The sequence below is a fragment of the Acyrthosiphon pisum genome, chromosome X, assembly GCF_005508785.2.
Source record: "Acyrthosiphon pisum isolate AL4f chromosome X, pea_aphid_22Mar2018_4r6ur, whole genome shotgun sequence".
Classification (NCBI taxonomy): Eukaryota; Metazoa; Arthropoda; class Insecta; order Hemiptera; family Aphididae; genus Acyrthosiphon; species Acyrthosiphon pisum.
The window spans coordinates 76,663,514-76,681,487 of record NC_042493.1 but is presented as its reverse complement, the minus strand read 5'-3'; the positions used below and the strand labels follow the sequence as shown (position 1 = coordinate 76,681,487).

Genomic DNA, 17,974 nt, shown 5'->3' with positions numbered 1-17,974 from the left:
CAAAAATTATGACTTAAAGTGCCTATAAATTGTATGACTAAAACATATTATATAATACGAAGAAAAAAAACTTTACACATTCATTCAATATAATATAATAATTTAGTATGATTTATTAAATACAAACATAATAGTTCTATACTCGATCCAACAATATTGAACATATAATGGTGCTTATCAATTAACTACAAACAGTAGGTATTAAAACTAAACATAAATCATTAATATTTTTATAATTTTGTTAAATAGTTTTATTCTTAAAATTATGATATTATTGTGGATAATAATTCTAAAAATGTATATAATCTACAATAAATACATATATTTTTTTTATAAAGATCCACAATTAATATCTACTTATAATACATCATACATGATACACTATATGAATATTAATATATTATACACACACATGTTTGATATACTATAGATTTTGATCAACATTCATACCTATCATATATTTAATATGATAAATATTGAACACTAAATAAAAACTGCTATCTCATATTTAAAAATGTGTAACATATTTAATATTAAATATAATTTAAAATGAAAAATTAATATAAATATATTTATGTTAATTGTTATAAACATATTATATATTATTATTATAGTCAAATATCTTATGAAGATACTACACTAATACAGTAATACCAAACACAGTAGAAATAATGTTCAAGTATTTATATATTATAATACAAGTACAATATATATATATATAAGTTATGTTTTAGGTAAATACTTTCACAATATTACAATAATTCAATAGGTACTAAAAAATTTGTATATCTGTTTGGTATGTAACTTTGTAAGAATAAATAATATTCAAGTCAAAGTATACACAGGTTATCAGTTATCACGGGTTATATGCAATTGGTTTTCAATCTAACATTATTTAATCAGATATTGGTGTTTTGGAATTACAAATGTAAAAATGACATTCACAGGACAATACAGCCTATATAAAATGGGCTAAATCATAAAAAAGTTGCAGGAGAAGAATTAATTTGAGTAGATAAGAATTTATTTTGATAATTTCAAAGAGAAAAATGTATACAGGCTATGGAAATAAAACTCAAGCACCTATATTAGGTATATTAGGTATATCAGTTTTATCTAAAATTTGGGGATGCATTTTAGAAATTTGTGGGGGAAAACTATAGTCATTACTTAAGTTAATTAAAATATAAGTTGTCTGGATACATATATAAAATTAAATTAGAATATGTCCATTATTTATAACAGGTACTTGATATACTGATTTACATTACCTATAAAAAACAGTCTTTGGCATTTAATCAATGAATTGGAAATTATGAGTCCTTTTTTTTAGTACAACAGTTTTTATAGTAATCTAGAGTATTATACAAATATACATTTAAAGAATGGTGGTAAGGTTCTAAAGTATCATCACTTTCAGGAAAATTAACTGTATCTGTTTTCAGATCTATTTTACTAGGACTAGTTACTGGTACAAAGTTTTTCTTACAATTGAAATCTTGGTTAATTCCTAGTTCGGTTGAGTCTATAGAAGTCTGAAAAAATACAAAACCTACTTGTAATGTTCTTGGAGGTAAAGGTGGACCTATTTTCCTTGGATGTATAGGTGGTGTGGTTGAATCATCATATATTTTACTCAGTCGAGGTGGAACTGGAGGAACAAGGCTATTTTTTCCAAACTTAAATGTTACCGGTGCAAAGACAGAATCATCTGAATCTCTTTTATCCATTTGAGTAACTGGAGAACTTGATGAACTTAAATGTCTTTTACCTTGGACATCCATTTCTTTGGAGGATACTGATGGTACTCGTGATTTAGGCTTTAAGCCAGGTGACTTAAGATTTAAGTCTGGCCATTTTCGTGGATACTTAGGAAGTTGTTTGCAATTTCTTGGTTCAATTTCTAAAGATTTACTATACAAATAGTTATTAATATCTGTATCTTTCATATCATTGAATGGATTTAAGTTCTCTAAAAACTTTTTTATTTTAGGCTCGACATTTAAACAGTAAGGTTGATTTTGATATTGCTGGATTTCTTCAATAATTTCTGCCACTTTTCTTCGTTTATTAAAATTAATTAAATTTGGGTTGTTTGTCAAACAATCTGGATTACCTTCTTCAATATGCAATATATTTGTTAAATACATACCAATGAATGGAACACATGGTGGATTTATACTTCTTAATTTATCTTGATATTTTTTAAAATGATTAATACTTAAATTCCGAGCTTCTTCTAGCCCTTTATCAAGTTTAGCATTGAGAGATTGCATTGTAAATTTTAGGCGAAATACTGCAGCCGAACTCATAGCTGAAAAAACACCTAAGACACCATTGAAATTATTTAGTTGATATAGTGCCATCATTACTTCAATAAATCTAGAGACAGTTGCTACTCTCTCTTCAATATTTTCACATTCCACAACAGTTTTTTCAATCCAACGACTAAAATTTGTAGTACGTTTGATTAACCGAAGTAAATTTGGAGAATTTATTTCTTTATCCTTTTTAGTCCACACAGATCCAACCAACTCTGAAGGTTTAACTGCTCTATAATTTTCAGATTCAATAAGTGTTAACTGTCTTGCAAACTCAAGAGGATGTACAAGTAGAATATTAAACTTGTCATTTCCATTAAAATCCATATGAACTTCAATTGCTGGTGGTGGTGAATCAAATGCAAACGTAATTTCTTTTTGAGCTTCAGAAGTTTTTCTATGAATTATTTTAATAAGTGAATCCGTCAATTTTTTGATTGACTTTCCGTTAATTGAATCTAAAAACTCGTACAATTTATCTAATAAATATGGATAGCATTGATAATCATAATAGTGATAGTCGACCCAATGCCTAAACACATTTAACACTCTAAATTGAACAGGTATTAAATATTCTTTTTTAAATCGCTTAGTTTCATCTCGAAGACTTTCTGAATTCAGAGTTATACCAGAAGGCTCAGGAATCTTGTACCTTTCGATTAGGAGATCCATTAAATCATGAGGTGAACAAAAACTGCGATATATTGTTAAAAATGTTTTAACAAATTTTGGATCAGCATAAATATGATATGTCAATCGTTCTATTAGCTTCAGTAATATAGCACCTTTAATAAGAGGAATACCATTATTTTCTTTTTCCTCAAAAATTATGTTAGATCGAGAATCAGGTTCAACAAATCTGTATTCTTCAACTGAAGGTAACCATAAGGGAAATTTTTTATCTTCATCTAGTAGTATATTGTTTAAAGTTCTGTCTAGTATACTTTTTGAGGTCAGCATAAGTAAGTCAGCCATCCAGTTAGCTTTATCTTCAAAAGTCCTAGCAACTAATGTTATTGGTGGCTCTAAACGAGGGAATATTTCAAAAATGTGTTTTGTCTCATCTGTATCGTCTCTATCAAAAATGTCCACTTTTCTAATGAATAATTTTTCTTTTAATTTGAATTTGAATTCAGACAAGTTACCAACAAGTTGAGAGCTGACTAATGCAGAAGTCTTTTTGCTATTTGATTTACATAAAATAAGTACACCATCAAATAAGATTGCTTTACGCTCTGAACAACGTTTACCTCCACTTGAAACTTTTAAAAGTATTCCTTCTCTTATGAACTCTGTACAACACTGACCCATATCTTTACCATCCCAGCCATCAATAGATTTTTGCATTTTTTGCAGTTTTTCAATGGCTAACAATCGTCTTGGTGTTGCATTAATTTTAAGTCCAAATTCTTTGACATTATCTTTTAAGTTAATTTGGTTTGCAATTGATATCATTTTTAATTGCAAAGGTTTAAACATGCCTTCTGCTTGTTCCAAACATTCTTTATCATGTCGGGAAGGAGAAAGTTGATGCAAAATTCTAAAATAATCAAAATAGAGAATACAATGCCATATGGGTAAAAGTAACAATTTTGGAAAATAATATTTTAGAGCTTCTTTAAAACCAGTCGATTGAAGTGAATTAGAAACTTCTGGTTTACTGATTAAATTCCAAAATATATTTCTACATTGTTTATTAACAATATCATTTGCATATAATTCAAACACGTCAAATTCAGCGGTTTCAGCAAACTCTTCAATACAACAACCAATGGTAGTAAATTTATCATCTGAAATTTCCAATATATCTTCAATAGAACTTAAAAATAATTTAGTAGTCTTACATATTTCTGCAATATTGTCAAACATATTATCCAGTTCTTGACAGGTACCTACGGGAATGGCACGATTGATTTCTTCTTTGAACACTTTTAAAATTAAATATAAATCTCTAACTAGTTGTTTTTCATCATGCATCAGATCTTTTATGACTTCTTCATAAGTAGTGATTCTCTGGATTTTATCAATACTTAATTCAGACAGATTCAAATCACCATTGTTGTCATGCTGGCTAAACAAGTCCATTAATACTTTATCACCACATATCGCAACACATAGGTCTTGATAACTGATTTCTACATGGTGTATATTATTTACATAATTACCAGCTAATTTTAAAATGTCTGCTGCCATGTATTCTAAAACAGCTGTTATGTAAAGAGCCACTGTATAGTCTAACTTGTATTGGATTAGTTCTTTTTGCACTAAATTATGAATTTTATCGGTTGGTAATATTAAATGGTGTTTTTTCTTGTTTTTTTCTATTGCCTCATTTGCATCTTTAATAGCCCACTTGTCTATTGGCTTAGGAAACCATCGTTTCACTTGATCTTCGATGTCAAATCTAGTGTACGGTGGTGATGACCTTAACGTGAGTATCTCCAGACATTGTACAATTAGCATTTCGACACATGCTAATGCTTCGTCGCTGACTGCTAACAATGGGTGAACTTGATCGACGATTTTCGTTAACGATCCGATCAACAGCCCCTTCCATTTCGTTGGATTAGTTTGTATACACAGAAATTTTTCGATTTCCGCTTTGGGAAACGATTTGGAGGCCATCTGCAAGCCAGAAAAAACCGCTATAAGTACTTACCCCCAATCACCAAATCGTCGCTATTAAAGTTTACTTGTGTAATAATAAATAACAAATTAAGTTTTAAAATAAATTACTTGTTTATGCGTATTCACTGTTAATTTATTTTAATTGAAATCTTTATAATCAGATAATCTGCTTCAGTAACACAATTTGTGCAAAGTCATTATTGATTACATTGTTATCTACAGATTTCATGAAATATACATCGCGTTTGTCATGGAATAAACGGTAACTTCTGGTGACTTCTGGTAACTTCTGGTTCCTCCCTACTTAATTTTATACATTATACTTATCTATGATTTTATAAAAACTTAAAATCGGGTTATGAATCTTGTAAAGTGTCTACAGAAAAAATCGATACGGTTACTACTGTGGTTGCACAGCTGGAAATTGCAACACTAGCGCTTGTATATTATAGTAGTGAATAAAAATGTGTAGTTACCATTCAAAAGTAAATTGTAGTGGCGTGTATAGTCTCACTCTCACATGCAAGCGCTAGTGCTAGGATTTCCAACTGTTTAATACTGATTATATAATTTGTCATGACTGATGTCCCCCCCCACCCTCCAAAAAAAAATTAGATTAAGGTTTGGGAATATGAACCCCAAATTTTGAAATAAGCTTTATCCATAATAATTAATAATTAATAATAATTAAATAAGTTTTACTTTTTTTATTAGGAATAAAAAACAATATTCCTTTTATATCAGATAAATAAATAACTAGGTAGGTTATATGAAATTGTATTTAGTTCTTAATTTTAAAATATAATTATTTTAATACGCTAATAATACTTTTTACAAATGTTTATTTTTTTATGTGATGAAAATCAAAAAACTTAATACGAAATCAGAAACTTAGAAAAAAAAGTTTATATTATGTACCGCAATTTATAATGTACCTAAGTAGGATCAAATTTCTCAGACACGCCTATTCCTTACGTAATTTTTCTATACTAGATGCTTACCTATAATTATAGAAACCATAGACTAGCTTATACTCATAGATGGAGCATGCCAGGCCGACGGGGATAGGTGTTGTGGTCACGGCAAACTGCGTTACAGCCAGTTCATGGTTACAGCAAAGAACAATATAGAAGCGACAATCGATTAGCTGGTCAGGTTTGTGTATCCCTACAGTATGTACATTGGACTCAAAAAATTGTACCGTATCCGAAATCTGATAGAATGTTAGCAAAGTGTTTCCTCTTTGTTACGAAATTATATTAACGGAAACAATCCATTGACCACGGACCGCCGTTTTAATTTATTCAAAGTTTTTTACGCATGGTATTGTCAGTTTCAGTATAATGCTATACATTTTGCTATGAAATATAAACTAAATTAAAGTTATACCGGAGTTGGTCGTTTTTACTTAATTTCACCTATACGGTGGATTAATATAATTAATTAATACAATATCCTAACCTAACCTAACCTAACCGTTAGGTTAGCTAAGTGCCGGATAAGAAATAAAACTATATACTTAATTAAGTTAAATGGTTCAAGGTCTTCATATTGATCACTTAACTTCACTACACTTACACTTCACACTTCCCTTAATTTACATACGTATCCCTTAGGTCACAACTAAATAATACTGATGAATACGTCGTACTGAACTTCGCCTTTTATACCTTTGAAAATCGAAATTTCTAGAATAAAGCATTTGCGAACATTTTATACGACGTTACTCCCTATCCTCGAACATTGTTGATATCTATAGAAAATTCTATAACTTTATTTTTCACAATTATTGCAATAAAAAATATTGAGGGCCTTAATCGAGATAAAATCTATCCTATATTTTAAGTTGGACCAAATTACACAAAGTGTAAAAAAAATCATCGAGATCGGTCCAGTAGTTTTGGAGTTCATTCCGGACAAACATTGTGACAAGAGAATTTTATATATAAGATATTAAAATGTGTATGATCGGCATATTTGTGAAAAAGCACTTATTTGTAAATTTTATGTTCACGGTGTAAATTGTATAAATAGAAAAATTTAATGGTTTAAATTAAAAATGGTATAATTTGTATAAATGTATGTGTTTATTATAATATTATGTTCTTCGTAAAAACTTCGGTCATTGATAAAATGATCGGGCTGAACAGGGTTTATAGACAGGACCCACTACTTTTCTTTACCCGGGACTCAATACTAACATCTTTCAAAATTTACCCAAATTCTGCCTCATCTACCGCGTAACAGTGAGAATGAGCTCATGGTATAAACGGGTAAAAGCCAATAGCTTAAAATTAATCCAAATATTTTTATGCCATTGTGTTAGTAAAATTTATAATATACCTACGCACAATTTTAAAATTCCCACAAGGCCACATATAATGTTTTTAAATTATAATGAAATAACTATTGAAAAAAACCTTTTGAAATATATTGGGTCTTTTTTTCAATTTTTCAGTTAAATTTGAATTCAATGATAAATCATTTTATATACCTACAATAAAAACAATTCATAGTGGAGACGGTCTGTCAGTCATACACTTAAAAAATCGGAGTGGTTTTGTTAACAAAATTGATCTGATAATAAATCTGATGATAAATTCTAAATGCTTGGGATCTTTCACAATATATTCAAATATTTCGAGGTGAGTCTCAAAACATTTAAAACTATCTATGTATGTACCTATTATTTAAATTATACCTAGCTTAAGTAGACATTTACAGACAAAACTAAACCTACGTTTTTTGCGTTGTGACAATTGTAACAATTAAATAAACATTAATGTCATATTGTCATGGACTCTTACGAGTTACGAGGTAGGCATCTATTTGAAGTTAAAAATGTTATTTTTTTCTTCATCACTTCATTCGGCCCTGTCTTACCAAAAGTCCAAAATGTTTAATATTTTACCAGCCCATTAAAATCTAGGGTGGGGCCCTCAAATAATGCTACAGTTTTTTCATATAAGTTTATTAGAAACATACTATTCAAAAACAACACAATAGGTATTTTCTAATATTATTTGATTTCAAATTCAACTTTAATATGTTTATATTGTAATATATTTTTCTCAGATTTTGTATATCTTTTCCATATTTATTAAATATATTTAATTCACTAAATCTTTATTGAAGAGTATTATGTTTTTTTGAACATATAGGTAAGATCATATTTTAAGAAACTAAAAATCAGCTCTCTATTCATAACCAATTTGTAATTAATTCATGGTTACTAATATTCAACCTTTAATTTAAATGTTAATGTTTTTCTACTTGAATGAATTTATTTATTTATTTATTTATTATGTTATTTTATAGAAAATGATATAGATATTAAGAAATTAAGATTGCTTAGTGATGATATGATAAGAGAGTTGGTACCCATTATTGGTCATCGAGATAAATTGAAAACTAATATTGATCAATGAAGAATAATTATACAAGGAATGACAGGATCCTCAGGAATTAATGTTAAGTCCAATATAAGTCTAATTATTATTTGTTTGTGTATAATGTATCATATCTTTTTATTTTCAAGTACCTATTTAGTTATTTGAATATTATTTAATGTCACAATAGGTATATCACTAAAAAATATATAATTAAACTAAATTTTTTTCTTTTCTTAATTATTTATTTTTTCTTTAGTTTGAAACAGAGCTAAAACAAAATTCAAGTGAAGAACATACCAACTTAAAGGTAAATTAAAATAATTTCATAACTCTGTATTAAAGTATATTCTTTTAAAGTAAAATTTGAATTTAGCCTACACAAACGTCAACTACTTTGTCAGCTGAGAATCATATTTTAATAAATCTGGACGATTTGGGAGTAGTGCAACAAAAGTGAACAACATTCTAAAGAACTACCAATTACACTGCAATCACCAACAAATGTAAATACATTAAACATTTTACATTTTATTTCAACGTTTGTTATAATATTACTTATTAACACAGGCATTTAACACATAGGTTTCATCCTATATAATATGTAATCACAAAAATATAAAATAACCAATAGGGTTAGGGGAAGGGTAAGTACGTCATCAAAAAAAAATCCAATTTATATTGACTTATATGACGCACTAACCCCATCTAATCCTACATACTGATTTACACTTATTTTATTTTTATCTCATTACTTTTTAATGTATTTCATTATATCCTAAGATTTAAGGCGCCACTGGTGTTTGTCATTGAATTACCTAGTGGAGATACTTTAAGACCTATTTTAACCTCTTTTTAAAATTTGTTTATACCTACTAAGTAATATATGATTTTAATTCGGATGTACACAACCTGCTGAAAAGTACAAATGAAGGGAAGTCATTATTAGCTAGTTTTGGACAAAGTGGACTACTAGATAGTGTAGGCCGTAGACGTCTCTGTAATCTTATTATAAATAGAGAACTTAAAGATGATGCACAGAAGCGTGTTTTATCTACAAGACTTCAAGACCTGGCTTATCGAATAACATCAGTTTTTCATCAAGAGCATACACCCACCTACTTTATTCCTTATATTTCATACGGTCCTGGACTGAAGAGATCGGCCAAAGGAAAGCTACTAGACTGCCTAGACAACAGGAGAAGAGAATATCGAAAGTCTGGGTTAATACAAACATCAAGAAGAAGTTCGACATCCTCTTCTTCTAGTAGTTCTTTTTCCTTGTCAAAAGGACTCCAACACTCTGTTGAGGAAGAAGATGAAGAATTACATTCATCTGTAGAGGAAGGGTTGAAATGGTTACAAAATTCCAGTGACCCATGGGAATTAGTGGAAAAGAATTGGGATTTAACCACTAATCAACGCTTAAAGAAGCTGATGTCAAAAAATGGTCAGTCAATTGCAAAGTATATGGAAGAATATCCAGCTCTTAAGAAACCATCAGGCTATCTACTTGTAAGTTTAATTGAAGCCATCTTATAAAATCAATAAAAAAAACTTATTTAATTAATTTTTATTTTTTTTTTTTTACAGATTTTAAAAGATTTCCAAGTATCTTATCCAGGCAAAGAAAATAAATTGTATCAAAACCTGATCATTTACAAAAATAATATTTTTGAGTTGCTTAGAGCTAAAGTGAATAAAACAATAGATGAAACTGTGAATAACATTTTGAACACATACATTAAACTATATCTTGAAGGTTAGTTAAGATTATTTTTTAAAATTGTTTATTATACATACTACACAAAAATTGGTTGGATCACAAAATTCTATATTGATACTCAATACTCATTTTATTTCTCTTATATTTTTTGAAGCCAACTGTGGATCCGAAGCTTATTAATTAAGGGAGAGGGGGCCACAAACTGTGTGGGCTTATCACACGTGCTTATAAGGCTGTAACTGAAAACATGTACTGTGCCTATGTAAAATAGTAGGTACCTACAAATTAACCACTTAAAATATAAATACACTTAATTTACTAGGTACCTAATGGTTCTTAGCCAACTATTCTAATTTATTTATTGCCAATTTAGTTTTCTTACTATAATCAAATGGCGTCAAGGCTATTACTTTAGCATTATATCATTATTTTATTTAAAAGATTATAATAGTACATATTTAGGAATAAAAAATTCAAATTCAAATTGGCTAATTATTAATAAAACATATTAACCTAATCAAAATTGTATAAAGTAACAAAGTTATATTAGGATATTGAATAAAATAAAAAAGTATTGCCCATATCTATTACAAATGTTTGAAAAGCTTTTTTTTATTTAGTATGTTAATAATCTTGTCTATTTTGTTAATTTTCAGAAATCGAGGAAATATCTAATATTATCACACTTTTAAGTCTCCCATTCCTCATAAGTGTTTCCAGCACAAGAAGCAAGAAGTCAAAAATTTGTAGACCTACAAAAATTGAAGTGAGGGATGGTTTTATAACTCACGTGCGTAGTGATTCTGAAATTCAAGAAACTATTACAAGAAGAAGAAGCAAGTTGATTGAATTTGGCCAAACATTACAACCCTTTGTTATTATAGTTGGTCACAGTTTAAAAGAAATTTCATCATATTTGGTTGTAGTGGATAACACATTCTATCGATTAAACTCTATAATAGCATCTGTAGACTGCTGCTTCAAAATAATTTTAACTCTTAACGTTGAATATCCTGTTGAATCATCAGGAATTTGGTATTTCATTCAAAGAGGCTTATACAATTTAAAAACACCATGGGACAAAAATTACACAGCTGTAAACGCATTCATGTCAGATGTTGGTATTCGTCACACCGAAGATGAATAATATTTCTTCAAGTAAATTTTATAAACTATCTAGTAGATAAGAATTTTAATTGCTTTTATTTGTATTTGATACATATTTATATAAAATGGTGACTTGTTTTTTATGTAATCAGACATTTGATAGTATTAAAATTGTATTTAATCATTTCAATTTTTTTCATCCTGAACAGAAATTTGATTCTTATTTTTGTGCTGAAAATAATTGTTCTAGGTCTTTTTCTTTAAAGAATTCCTTTCGTAAACATTTGCTAAAACATTCGTATGAATCACAACCCTGTACTTCTCCACAGCTTTATGATACAAATTAATTTATAGATGCAATTACAAACACTAATGTAATAACTGAAGTTGGCTATACACTTAATAATTGTGAATTTAATGGTAATTGTAAAGAAAATTTAATTATTGATCCAGTTGAATTATTAAACCATTCAATAAGTTGTTTTCTTGCATCTTTATATGCTAACCCTATAATTCCAAGGAATGCAGTTCAAGTTGTGGTCAATGGCCTGGAGAAAGTTATCGTAGAAGAATTTTCTGCATACATTGAAATTATATTAAAAAGATATTGTCTGAAAAAAAAATATCTAGTGAATGTTTTATTGTTGTTGATAATATTACAAGTGTTATTAAAAATGCATTAGGAAATTTTAAAACTGAGCATAAAAGGTTTAATTTTTTTGCTGAGAAAGGTACTTATATAGAACCTAAGGAAGTTGTAATTGGCCAACGTTTAAACAAAATTATAAAGAATGGTGTCTCTGTCCTTGAACCAATCAACTGTTCACAACAGTATAAATTGTTTAAGCAAAGTGTTGAAACAGTTTTTTTCACTTGAAAATATTCTTGGTGAATTTTTAGAAAACATGAGGAATTTAATGAGTAACACAAGTGTCTTAGGGAATTTTATTCAAGGTACTTTTTGGCAGAGTAGAATTAAGAAATTTGAAGGAAAGACTGTCTTACCACTATTTTTGTTTTTTGATGATTTTGAAAGTGGAAATGTTCTCGGTAGTCATTCCGGAATTCACAAGTTAGGAGTAGTTTATATGTCTCTTCCATGCATACCATTACACCGTTCTTCAATGTTGTCTAATATTTTTCTTACATTACTTTTTCATTCTTCTGATAGAGTAGAGTTTAGAAATAACGTAATTTTTAAACCTGTGATTGACGAATTAAACTTTTTGCAATATGTTGGTATAGAAATTAATACTTCAGTATTTAAAGGTACATTATACTTTGACTTAGGTCTAATTTTAGGAGACAACTTGGGGCTTCATTCCATTATTGGTTTTATTGAAAGCTTTTCTTCTAATTTTCCTTGTCGAATTTGCAATATAAGAAAAGAAAACTTGAGAGTTCAATGCTATGAAGATGAATCTCTCCTCAGAACAATTGATCAGTATTATAATCTTTTGAATGAGAATAATGTAAGTACTACTGGAATTAAAGAAAAGTGTGTTTGGTTAGATGTAAAAAAATTTTAGTCTATATGATCAAATCGGAGTTGATGTAATGCATGATGTACTTGAAGGTTGTGCCAAGTATATAATGGGTTTTATTATATATTACTATATTAATGAACTGAAACTATTTTCCCTACAAGTGTTCAATGAAAGGCTTTTTGGTTTTGATTTTGGACCTGAGCGTAATAAACCTTGTGCTTTATCTATGGAACATGTTAGTCAAGGGAATGTTCGGCAATCTGCTTCTGAAATGCTAATATTAGTTAGGTATTTTGGTTTAATTATTGGTGATTTTATACCTGCAGAAGAACCAGTTTGGGCCCTGTATATACTCTTGCGTAAAGTTATAGATATTATGTTGTCATCACTAGTTGAAGAACAAAGTACTTTCTTACTAAAAACTTCAGTTGAAGAATTAAACGAGCTTTATTTGGAATATAGTAAAAAATCTCTTAAACCTAAATTTTATTTTTTACTTCATTACCCATTACTGATAAAAAAATTTGGTCCTGTAGGTAATTTTTGGTCTATGCAATTTGAAGCGATAATATAGGATATTATAATATAGGATATATAGCGAAACATAGGGTCTCTAAAATTGCAGCTAGATCATCTTTCAATTGACGTAATATTTGCTTAACTTTAGAAATCAAACATCAGTTACAGCTAAATGATATATTTGATAAGGGTAAATTATGTTCAAGTGTAGTTGTAGGTCCTTGTAAATCATTATGTCCAATGAAATCTCATGCAATAATAAACAAACTCAATCTTGATCTCGATAAATCTTTATTTTGCGTTAGTTGGGCAACAATTGAAGGTATACATTATAAAATAAAGCATATATTAACTCAAGATATTTTGGAAGATGATAATTATAAATTTGTTTCTGTGAACAATATTTTTCTTTATGATTCTGATAAGATAATTTTTGAATGCAATTCTCTTTTAATGGTAGGATTTAATGAACATGTATATTCCATATGAAGTGATGTTTCCTGAAACAAATATTAATTGTTTCATTTTTCAAGATTTCCTGGTATCTCCTATCCCAAAGAATTTAAATGTTACTCCAGATGGAACCAAATTTGTAACTGTAAGAAGCCCTTTGTAATTTAAACTTATACATGAAACTATTTTAGTTTTAATCATGAATTATTAAAATATAATAAATTGATTATGTAATTTGTAAACATTTATTTGTATCAATAAAATGAATTTCTTATCAAAATAATGGTATTGCATTTTTTCAAAAATGTAATGCTGTAAATTGTATGTTTAGCGCACATTGGTGTGAAATATTAGGTAGTGCTAATTTTATTATTTTACTTAAAGTTCATATCATGATGTATCCAAACCAATAAACCACAGTAATTTACAAATTATTGGTGAAATAAATTAATTAGGAAAATTGGGGGTAATAATTTGGAGGAGCCTGGGGGGTACTAATCCCCCCCCCCCCCAATCACCCCCTATAAGCAGCTATGATATTCAGTAACTACAACCAAAAAATATAATATATTTTGCACATGTAGTGGTTCTGTTTGGTTATTTTAACAAATTAATTATGGTTAGCCTAACCTAGTGCTCTATGAATTTAATAAATTAATTATGATTAGCTTAATCTAGTGCTCTATGAATTTAACATAAGAATCTTGTAATCATACAAAAATAGTTAGCTACTTCTAAAACACTAGAAATGTTCTCTTAATAATAATAGAAAATAACATTTGCTAGGTTTAAAAAAATATTCTGATCTACCAACAAACATTGTAATATTTTCTGTTATTATTACATAATGGTATTTTGTTGAGAGTATATAATTGTTGTATACATTACAAATAAAGTTTAGTTACAACAACAAACAATATTACTGTTACAACTAGTAACGGCCAACCAGAATTGATTTGTACATACAACTAAAATTACTGCTGTCCTTGAGCCAGCTACTTTTAACAGTTATGGTAGGTAACCATATTTTTGTTAGTAGAACTCATTTTTTTTTCAGTGATATACTCATATCGAATCATATCGTTCAGTAAACTAGTAATAATAGTAATAATATATAATAACTTCTGACATATAAGGGGTTTAAAAAATTTTAACATTTTATTTTTATTTATATATATACTTATTATTGACATTATTGACATTGTAATACAAATTTATTATGACTAAAAAAATGTATCATTTGTTTGTTTTTAAATCATACATAGACAATGAAATCTCGTGAATATATAATATGTTATTAGGACACATAATTTTTATTATAAGGTTATTTTTTTCGGGGATTATTTATTAAGGGATTCGCATTATGCATTTGTATGCAAAATAACAATTTTAAAATGTATTTTCGTTGTAAGTTTGTAACTACATTAATATAATAGCAATTGCATGCGATAAAATAAATAACAATCTATACTATAAAAGCGAAATAGAAATCTTTGTGACGGGTTAGATACGAAATGGCTAGACCGATTCAGCTTATTCTTTTTTTTTGTGTGTTCGTAATTGTCAGGAAAGGGTTTTTATGAAAGAATATTTTAGGAAAAGTAGAAAATCTAAGTCGAAAACACAATAGTGGTGCCATCTGTCCGGGAGAAAAATAAACATATTAATAAACAATAATATATTTTTGTTTATATATATTTTATTTTTGTAAAGGGCTAATGTAAGGTTCCTATATTGGTTATGATTATTATAGTTTTAGTTGTTAATACTTAATTTTGAATAATTTTTGTTTAAAAATGTATTGTTTTATAATGAGGGGTTATTAATCTGGAGTCAGCTAAAGACTAAGATATAAGAAAATAAGGCTAAGTATTAAGGATTTGATTGGAGACATGACCATTCTTTGTACATTTTGTCCTGCGCTGAAATTCAAAGCAGTAACTTCTTCAATGCGTTGCTCTAATTTATACTATAAAAGCAAGTCCCGATTTTTTTAACGCATACAAATCCACACCGTTCAACGTATCGTCACCAATTTTTTTACTATTAAATCTGACAGTCTGCTGAAGGTTTTAGTACCACTTTTGTTAATAAATAATAGGTATAAAGTTCTTGAAAAATTAAAAAACAAAGGTAATATCTATTTACGTATAATTGCATGGGGTATTTCAGGTATTCCTGTGACCGACCACGATATTAACTATATATAGAACCAGTAGGTTTCAAGCTACCTGCAACCTGACTTTTTTCTTTTGTGTGTGTTTTATCGGCATATACATATGGATTGTTCCGAGAAGTAAAATTCAACAATCTAAATATAATATCTATACTTCTATATTCATAATCATGGGCGTAACTTGGCCAATTTTTATGGGGCAGCAAACTTTATTTTATGTCGATATACCGTATACTTAAAGATATTTGGAGACTAAATATACTTAATCAGTGGAAATAGGAAAGCATAACATAATAATATTATTATCTAAGCTGAATCTTTAATGTAGTAGGTATGTAAAATTAAATGACATTACGGAAAAAGCTTGATAAGATGATGGTTTATTTAATAAAACCATTCTGCATTTCTATATTGTCCTATTACTTTATTTGTGCATAAAACGGAATTTATTTCTTAAGTCCATAAGTAATAACGTTATAAATATAATGTATAATATACGATATACCTAATGTTATAATTTATAGTTATTAGGTATATATAAATTTATTTTTAAATGTATCACACTGAGTCTGTATATTACTTATAGCTTATACAAATAATAACTGAAGTCATACACACAAATATAACATAATAAAAAAAGTACCTTGAATTGTACAAAAAGATATTAGAATAGTATTACAGTAATATTTTAATGCAGTAATTCTATAACAGTACGCTCAAAGCTCAACAGTCAAACACAACGATGAATAGTGAAAAATAATACAAGATAAAGAGAACGTGTCGTGTCATATTGTTTTCAGTTGAAGTTCAAAGTTAAACAGTTATCACGAATAGGAAAACAGGCTTTCATTTTACTCTTAGATCATTATACTATGGATGTATCTACAGCGGTATTATACCAACACAAAAAAACTTTGCCAATATCAACGACGAGTCGCCGAATTAGGTACCTATTCGGTATGCGCATGCACGACGCAACTTCTTGCATATTTATCCACAGATAATTTATTATCAAATCGGCATATAATGTTTAAACAAAATAATACGCTGTGGCTCCATCCATAATATTATATGAACTAAGATTTTACCGAACCTTAATGATTTTTTTTCGGAACACAGCAGGCCGCAGTTTGCTGTTTGGTTTTGTTTTTACTCATTATCATAATTATTATCATGATGTATTACAATTAGAAATGGCAATAAATAAATACATTTTGATTAATCAATTAATATTTTTTTCTATAGTTAATCTTTTAAAAATATTATATTTTTCAGTTTTTTTGAAAAAATTATTCTTATAGATCTAAAATGCCTTTTTGATAATATTTTTTGAATTAATTTACAAAATACCAAGGGGGCATTGTCCCCGTTAAATTTTTTTAGGGGGGGAAGTTGTCCCTTTTCACCCACTAGTTTACTGCAGCTATGTTCATAATATATTTACGTGCTAAATATACGCTATATACCTAGTATATACAATGTGTCCCGGGGCGAAGTGACCGGCCCCCGTCACATGAAAGTATACCTAAAATGACGAATAATACACAACCAAAATAACCCATACTAAATATTGAATTAATTTGAGAAATACGAGATTTATTTTTAAAAATTCCAACTTTTGATAAAAAAAATTTACTTTTTTCAATTTAATAATAATAGTTTACATATGTTTGGTTTAATTGCGTATGTTGGTTGAAAGGACAATTAAATAGCTTTAAAATAAAAAAAAATTATGTTAAAATGTTGAAAAGTTTCAGAGAAACATAAAAAAATCCGTGGTAGTTTTGATTTGGTTTAAAAAAACTTAAATTACCCATAACTAAAAAAAAAAGAAAGTTAGACCCCCCACTTTAGAGGTTATTTCTTCGTCATTTTAGGTATACTTTCATATGACGGCAGCCGGTCACTTCGCCCCCGGACACATTTTATATATGTGAAAATGGAATCTTCGTGTCGAATGTACTCTGAAACTATACCGATCCGAATTTCTTGATTTTTTTTTAATGAAAAGAGTACATCGTGGTACCGATATTAGGCTTAATTTCAAGGGTAATTTTGTAATTACGCACCCTACCTTACTCATTTATTCATAGGTACCTTTACGGAAATATAATTCCATATATATTTTATAGAATAAAACAAATCGTATGCACGACTGCACGAGTCAC

At 28.4% G+C, this 17,974-nt stretch overlaps 1 protein-coding gene across 1 annotated transcript; it reads right to left on the bottom strand.

The window, feature by feature from the left end:
• Positions 1-687: 687 nt before the first annotated feature.
• Positions 688-5,533, bottom strand: LOC100159712 (protein son of sevenless-like). Its single transcript, XM_001947894.5, has one exon. It carries the CDS (start codon positions 4,944-4,946, stop codon positions 1,314-1,316), a length of 3,633 nt encoding a protein of 1,210 aa, XP_001947929.1. The 5' UTR covers positions 4,947-5,533; the 3' UTR covers positions 688-1,313.
• Between the last annotated feature and the right edge of the window lie 12,441 nt (positions 5,534-17,974).

Coding starts and splice junctions, on each gene's coding strand:
- LOC100159712 (XM_001947894.5), bottom strand. CDS start 4,946: ATGGCCTCCAAATCGTTTCCCAAAGCGGAAATCGAAAAATTTCTGTGT.